Source organism: Theropithecus gelada, chromosome 3 (assembly GCF_003255815.1).
Source record: "Theropithecus gelada isolate Dixy chromosome 3, Tgel_1.0, whole genome shotgun sequence".
NCBI lineage: Eukaryota > Metazoa > Chordata > Mammalia > Primates > Cercopithecidae > Theropithecus > Theropithecus gelada.
In genome coordinates, this window is record NC_037670.1 from 30,288,601 (window position 1) to 30,296,680 (window position 8,080).

An 8,080-nucleotide genomic window follows, 5' to 3' on the forward strand; every position below is an offset into this window, starting at 1 on the left:
AAGTTGGAGGCTGCAGTGAGCTATGAGGAAGGCTTCATTGCATTCACTGCCACAGCCAAAATGCCAGAGCCCTTCTCGCCCTGTGCTCTGCAGGACAAAAAGCCTCAAAGACAGAAATCAAAGGGACCTGAGGATGCCCTGTTCATCGGCCCTCAGCCTCACATGGAAGGCTCGGCTCTGAGCTCACCGTTCAGGTCAGTGCTAAGGGCATTTTCTCCTGGACTCAGGTAGACCATACATGAAGGCTTTAAACTGCCCTTGGTGCATCACTGCATTCCAGCCTGGGTGACAGAGCAAGACCCTGTCTCCAACAATTTTTTTTGAAATAAATAAATAAATACAATCCCTCTGGCTGCTAAGTGAAGAGGGGAGGCAGCCTCGATGTCCAGGGGAGGGATGCCCAGAGGGCGCTGGGAGCAAAGTGGACAGATTAGAGACACGCCACCATGGGACTGCCCTGGGACTGTCTGCAGCTTCTCTGCGGACAGCAAATGCTCTGCCCATGGGACTGGTGAAGGGAGCGGACAGGTAGCAGGTAGGAGACGGGCGGTCAAAAGAGTATGCTTTTTCAGGTGGATGATATTAAAGCATGTTTAGACACGAGGGGTAAACTGATGATTCTCTGGGGAGAACAGGCCGAGTGCGGTTTAAAGTCTTCATGTACGGCTACAGTGGCCCGGCAATGGTCCCTTTCCCTAAGGCAGTAGCAGGGAGAAGGGAGGAGAAGGTGGAGACATTTAAGAGAGAGAAGAGCACAGCATCCAACTGAACACACACAGGTGTTGTTAGAACACACGCAGGTGTTATTGGCTCTTGGGCCAAGAAGCAAATGATTTCATAGCATTCAATTAGATGGAGAAAATGCACCAGCTCAGAGAGTCAAAGGTTTGTATTTCCGCATGCATGCGTGGTTCTGCCCTTAGCACTGACCTGAACGGTGAAGTCAGAGCTGAGCCTTCCATGTGAGGCTGAGGACCTGATGAACTGGAAACCCTCAGGACCCTTTGATTTTTGTCTTTGAGCTTCTCTGTGCTACAGAGCACAGGGCAGGAGGGGCTCTGGCATTTTGGCTGTGGCCACAAATGTAGAGAAGAGTCTGGTCCTCACCCTTGCAAGCACACCGAGGCAAATGGACGGAAGTGCTTGATGGTGAGGGAGAAGGGCGAGCAGGCTTTTATTCTGTGAGCTGAAGCTTTTTACCTTGAACAGCCAAGCAAGGGGCACACAGCAGAGTCACAGACTTCTTCACAGTCCTTTCTACATCAGGAAGGGTTTCTGAGGGCGTTAACACTGCTGGCTGACCTCAGAATTCCTCCACTCTCCATGGAAACCTGTCTTTTAGGCCATGGGATCTCCTCCTAACACTTTCTTTAATTACTTTTCCTTTTTTTTTTTTTTCTTTTAAGAGACAGGGTCTTTTTCTGTGGCCCAGGCTGGAGTGTGGAGGTGCGATCATAGCTCACTACAACCTCAAACTCTAGGCCTCAAGTGATCTTCCCATCTCAACCTCCAGAGTAGCTGGGATTACACAGGCATAAAACACTATGTCTGGTATACTCTTCCCTTTTAAATCCAACTCTCCGCCGGACACAGTGGCTCACACCTGTAATCCCAGCACTTTGGGAGGCCAAGACAGGTGGATCACTTGAGGTCAAGAGTTCAAGACTAGCCTGGTCAACATGGCGAAACCCCATCTCTACTAAAAATACAAAAATTAGCTGGGTGTAGTGGCAAGCGCCTGTAGTCCCAGCTACTCCGGAGGCTGAGGCAGGAGAATCACTTGAACCTGGAAGGTGGAGGTTACAGTAAATGGAGATCGTGCCATTGCACTCCAGCGTGGGCGACAGAGCAAGACTCTGTCTCAAAAATAAACAAATAAATTTATTAATTAAATCCAACTCTCATCCACCATTCCTAGGAATGAAAGGCAGTGACCAACTGAACACAAACCATTCAGCGTACAGATTTACCTGCTTGGTCAACTGAATTCTGCTCAAAAGAACAGCTGACACGGATGTTAACTTACTGCTGTTTCTTAAAACACAGGCGGCTAAGTTAGACTAGTAAGCCTGGGAAATGAGGTACTTCTCTGCAATATTAAGAAATGGAGGCCGGGTGCGGTGGCTCCTGCCTGTAATCCCAGCACTTTGGGAGGCCGAGGCGGGTAGATCATGAGGTCAGGGGATCGAGACCATCCTGGCTAACACGGTGAAACCCATCTTTACTGAAAATACAAAAAAATGGCCATGCTTGGTGGTGGGCACCTGTAGTCCCAGCTACTCAGGAGGCTGAGGCAGGAGAATGGCGTGAACCCGGGAGGCGGAGCTTGCAGTGAACTGAGATCGTGCCACTGCACTCCAGCCTGAGGGACAGAGCAGGATTCCGTTTAAAAAAAAAAAAAAGAAAAGAAAAAGAAGTGGAGACCAGGTGCAGTGCCTCACTCCTGTAATCCCAGCACTTTGGGAGGCCGAGGTAGGTGGATCACCTGAGGTCAGAAGTTCAAGACCAACCTGACCAACATGGTGAAACCCTGTCTCTACTAAACTATAAAAATTAGCCGGGCATGGTGGCAGGCACCTGTAATCCCAGTTACTCAGGAGGCTGAGGCAGGAGAATTGCTTGAACCTGGAAGTGGAGGTTGCAGTGAGCCAAGATCACAGCACTGTGCTCCAGCCTGGGTGACAGAGGGAGACTCCATCTCAAAAAAAAAAAAAAAAAAAAAAAAGTGGAGTGGGCGTAGGGGAACACAGAGCCCGTAAAGAAGACATAGATCCACAATGCCTTGCACAATCCCTGTTCTGGAAAGGCATTCTTGAATATTATAAAGGTTAAGAATTAAAGAAAAAAAAACTGATGAAGCCTCTTTTTGCAGGAAGGAGTTAAAACACCAAGGGTCCCTCATCCAGCTAAGGAACTATATAATACAGCGAGCCCCTGCAGGGTGTTAGGAAGGGTAGTGACAGATTTGCCTTTAAGAAAGATACCTGGGCCCGGCGCAGTCGCTCATGCCTGTAATCCTAGCACTTTGAGAGGCCAAGGCAAGCGGATCACCTGAGGTCAGGAGTTTAAGACCAGCCTGGCCAACACGGTGCAACCCTGTCTCTACTAAAAATACAAAAATTAGCCAAGTATGGTGGCAGGCGCCTGTAATCCCAGCTATTCCTGAGGCTGAGGCAGGAGAATCACTTGAACCCAAGAGACGGAGGTTGCAGTGAGCCGAGATTGCACCATTGCACTCCAGCCTGGGCAACAGAGGGAGACAGGAAGGGAGGGAGGGAGGGAGGGAGGGAGGAAGGAAGGAAGGAAGGAAGGAAGGAAGGAAGGAAGGAAGGAAGGAAGGACGCACGGATGGACGGACGGACCTGAGGCCACTGTGGGGAGAAAGGCAAGCCTGGGAGTAGGGAGATGGCTACCGTAGCTCGGCAATGGTCCCTTTCCCTAAGGCAGTAGCAGGGAGAAAGGAGGAGGGGCTGGAGACATTTAACAGAGAGAACCGAACACATGCAGGTGTTATCAGACAGGGAAGATGGGGTTCAAGAGCTCACAAGTCAACTTACTGGACCAGGACAGTGGGTAGTGTTATTAATGGACAATGGGGACCCACCCTCACACGTGCCTCTCTGCCCCCTTTGACTGCTGAGCCTGTCAGGACAGGAACACTCAAGCCCAGATTGAGTTAAGGGCACTGCCCACTGGCATGGCTTCCTTCCTTGGGGAGCCAGGGCCTTAATCCGCTCAGACTGCACCCTAAGTATAACCCTACTGTGATGGTTAATACTGAGTGTCAACTTGATTGGATTGGAGGATACAAAGTATTTCCTGGGTGTGTCTGTGAAGGTGTTGCCAAAAGAGATTAATGTTTGAGTCAGTGGGCTGGGAAAGGCAGACCCACCCTTAATCTGGTGGGCACCATCGAATCAGAGGCCAGCAAATAGAAAGCAGGCAGAAAAACGTGAAAAGGAGAGACTGCCTTAGCCTCCAGTCTACATCTTTCTCCCGTGCTGGATGCTTCCTGCCCTCGAACATCGGACTCCAAGTTCTTCAGTTTTGAGGCTCAAACTGGCTCTCCCTACTCCTCAGCCTGCAGTCAGCCTATTGTGGGACCTGTGACCGTGTAAATTAATAGTAATAAACTCCCCTTTATTTACATATATATAAAGGGGAGTTGGGTACTATTCTTTATATGTATGTAAAGGGGAGTTGGGTACTAGTCTTAGTGTTTATGTCTTCAGTTCTTTTTTTTTTTTTTTTTTTTGAGACAGAGTCTTGCTCTTGTTGCCCAGGTTAGAGTGTAATGGCACGATCTTGGCTCACTGCAACCTCCACCTCCCGGGTTCAAGCAATTCTCCTGCCTCAGCCTCCTGAGTAGCTGGGATTACAGGTGTACCCCACCATGCCTGGCTAATTTTTGTAGTTTTAGTAGAGACGGGATTTCACCATATTGGCCAGGCTGGTCTCGAACTCCTGACCTTGTGATCCGCCCGCCTCAGCCTCCCAAAGTGCTGGGATTATAGGCGTGAGCCACCGCGCCCGGCCAGTTCTTGTTCTTTTACTTATTTATTTTTGGCAGATTACTGTTTACAAGCATATATATATACACACACACACACACACACACACTTATATATGGGAGTTTATTAAGTATTAATTACACGATCACAAGATCGTGATCGTGTTAAGTATTAACTTCCACGATCATATAGGAGATATATATATATATATATATATCTCCTATTAGTTCTGTCCCTCTAGAGATCCCTGACTAATACACATACAAAAGCACATACCGAAAGGGGGGAGCCGCTCTGCCTCGGAGGAGCAGATGTCCCTTTCCTGGGTCCTCCTGCCATAGGTCGCAGAGTAGATGTTGAGGAACTTGGATTCATGGCAGTGCAGTTTCAGCTCCTGGTCTTCACACACGGTTTTGTTTTTTAATTCATCTGAAGCAGAAACAAAAATTGAAGGCACCATCAGCTTCCCCCAGAAGGAATCGGTGAGCTCTGTCCAAGTCCCCCTGCTCATTTCCCTGGGGCTGCACCCTGAGAAGGGGGCGGTAGGGATGGCCCTCTGGGCTCATGCTGTCTCTGACCCTAGAAAACAAAGCCCTCTGCAGGAAGCAGGTGGGAAGTAACCTGTTGACAAGCGCAAAGACCCTGGGAATTATACTAAGGGGCAAATGGAGGAGAGGTGCCAGAGTTAAGGAGGCAGACGCATGGAGTTAGGTCCCAGGCAGGGCCTGGCTAGAAAGGAAGTTTCTCTCGCTCACCACTTAAGGTCACACGTTCCTTCACTGAAGGGAGCCTTTTCTCAAATGTTGGCTTGGGATCCACATAGGTAAAGACAGACCAGAAGTTACTTGAAAGAAGCATTAAGCTTCTTTCTCTCTCTGGAGACAGCCCAGTTAAACCTCACCTCCAGCCCCTCCACTGGCATCCCCATGCGTGTACGAATTATTTATTAGTTTAGTTTAGTTTAGTTTTTTAGAGACAGGGTTTCACTCTGTTACCCAGGCTAGAGTGCAGTGGTGCAATCATAGCTCACTGCAGCCTTGAACTCTTGGGCTCAAACCTAGGCTCAAAGGATCCTCTCCCCTCAGCTTCTCAAGTACCTGGGAGTATGAGTGCACACCATGCCCGGCTTACATTTATTTGTTTAAAAGACAAGAAAAGAGACCGGGCACAGTGGCTCACACCCGTAATCCCAGCATCTTAGGAGGGAGGCTGAGGCAGGAGGATCACTTAAGCCGGGAAGTCGGAGGCCAGCCTGGGAAACATAGCAAGGCCTCTTTTCTAATTTAAAAAAAGCAAGAAAGATGATATGATACCAAATCAAATCATTTCCTTTACTAGGAAAGGGGCAAAAACAAGGCATGGTGTCAGTTAAGAATCCCTCTTTAGAGAAGCGTGGAAACTCTGCCCCAAATCTGGTAAATCCAGGAACAACTGACTATCAAGCTGATGGCGCATTCTAGGTTAGGATGATCTGGACCAGGTTGTACGTTGTTCTCAAAGAATTCAGGGAAAAGTTTGTTTGTTTAATCTGCTTATCATAGTAAAATCTTTCTTTGCAATGTCATACAAAGTTGGCATTATGCATGCACTGTTGAAGAAAACGTATTTTTTTTTTTAAAGAATGTACTCCAAAACCATTTAATTAGTGAAAATGTTTAATAATGATTTGATTTTTTTAAAGCAGTAAGAGCTAACACTCCAGACACAAAAGACCGCATACGGTGTGATTCCTTTTATATGAAAAATTCAGAAGAGGCAAACGTTTAGGGGCAGAATGTAGGTAAGTGGGCACCTGAGGCTGAAAGTGAGGTCACAGAGTGACAGAAAATGGACACAGGGAAGCCTTCTGAGATGGTGGGAATGTCCCATGCTGGACTGTGGTCACGGTTGCACAACTCAGTAAATTCACTGAAAATCACTGGATTGTACACTTGAAAAATGTGAATTTTATGCTGTGTAAATGATATCTCAATAAATATATCTTTAAATAATAATAGATAACACAGCTGGGTGCGGTGGCTCACACCTGTAATCCCAGCACCTTGAGAGGCTGAGGTGGGTGGATCACCTGAGGTCAGGAGTTCGAGACCAGCCTGGCCAACATAGCGAAACCCCGTCTCTACTAAAACTACGAATATTAGCCAGGCGTGATGTTGGGTGCCTGTAATCCCAGCTACTCAGGAGGCTGAGGCAGGAGAATCACGAACCCAGGAGGGGAAGGTTGCAGTGAGCTGAGATTGTGCCACTGCACTGCAGCCTGAGGAACAGAGCAAGCCTTCATCTCAAAAATAATAATAAATAATAATAATAGCTAATACTTGCTGAAGACTTCCTCCCAACTAGGCCCTGTTCTAACAGCTTTAAATGTATTAATAAATTGATATTCAAAGCAGTCCTTCTGTGAACAACCTCTTCAAATCCTTTGCATAGTGTGTGATGGATTTTTAAAATTTGCAGGAGTGATTCATGTATTCCGGATGCTAACTTTTGTCTCTTAGGTGTTAGAAAATCTCTCCTAGATTGTCACTTATCTTAAACTTCGCAAAATCAAAGCAAAGCAAAATATAAAGGGGACCACGGTCATTTATTTGCATATGTGGTTCTTATCCTTGCCAACATTCTGTAAAGAAAATTCTTTAAAAAATGCTAGCTCTACTCTACCACCCTTTTTCTGGAGTTTTCCACTTTGAAATGGCAACCACACAGCAGACAGGTGCATTTTTTAGCCAAACAAGCATTGGCGTTAACTGCAAACAAGAGTTAAATGGCAAGAACTGCTAGGGCTGTAATGGGCTGGCCTGGAGTGGGCGGGAAGACTGTCCAGAGGGAACCTCTTCCACCCCAGCCTCTCACTCCTCGCACATGCTCATGTTCTCCTTCCACTTTTCTTTCCTGGATTGGAAGTGCAGGCGGATTCCAGCTCCCACAGACACCTCAAGCCCAGGTTTTCCAAATTGTGATTTGAGGTTCATTCATGAGTCTTGAAATCATTAGTGCGTTGTAACCAGCAATTTTTTAAAATAAAGAATACAGTAGTTTAGAAAACAACAAAGGGCATCACATGAAGAAAGTATAAACACTGTTTTGTAATTTAAACATTTATTTTTCAGTTGTGTGTATATGAGTATGTGTTCCACTGGGCCAAAATGTGAAAATCTTTTCCTACCATGAGCTGCAATCACAATTTGAAAACGCCCACCTTAATCCCTACAGAAAGGCATGAGCTGTACACATTAGGGCCACAGCAGCTGGCTGGATCTTCGTATCCTGGCATCAATGATGCTAAGCTCCAAACTTAAAAAAGTGAAAGACAATAATTTTTAAATATAAATGCCATCTTCTTCCTTCCTTCCTTCCTTCCTTCCTTCCTTCCTTCCTTCCTTCCTTCCTTCCTTCCTTTCTTTCTTTTCTTTCTTTTCTTTCTTTCTTTCTTTCTTTTTCTTTCTTTCTTTCTCTTTCTTTCTCTCTCTCTCTCTCCCCCCCCTCCCTCTCCTCTCTCCCTCTCCTCTCTCTCTCTCTCTCTCTCTCTCTCTATATATATATATATATATATGTGTGTGTGTGTGTGT

The 8,080-nt window shown here is 46.7% G+C and overlaps 1 protein-coding gene across 4 annotated transcripts in view; it reads right to left on the reverse strand.

The window, feature by feature from the left end:
• EVA1C (eva-1 homolog C) overlaps window positions 1-8,080 on the reverse strand; it is a 107,572-nt gene that overhangs the window by 43,196 nt on the left and 56,296 nt on the right. For all 4 annotated transcript variants that reach the window (XM_025380788.1, XM_025380787.1, XM_025380789.1 and 1 more), the window contains one exon: window positions 4,788-4,940. In XM_025380788.1, the coding sequence (XP_025236573.1) occupies window positions 4,788-4,940 (153 nt within the window). The remainder of the gene's footprint in view (window positions 1-4,787; window positions 4,941-8,080) is intronic.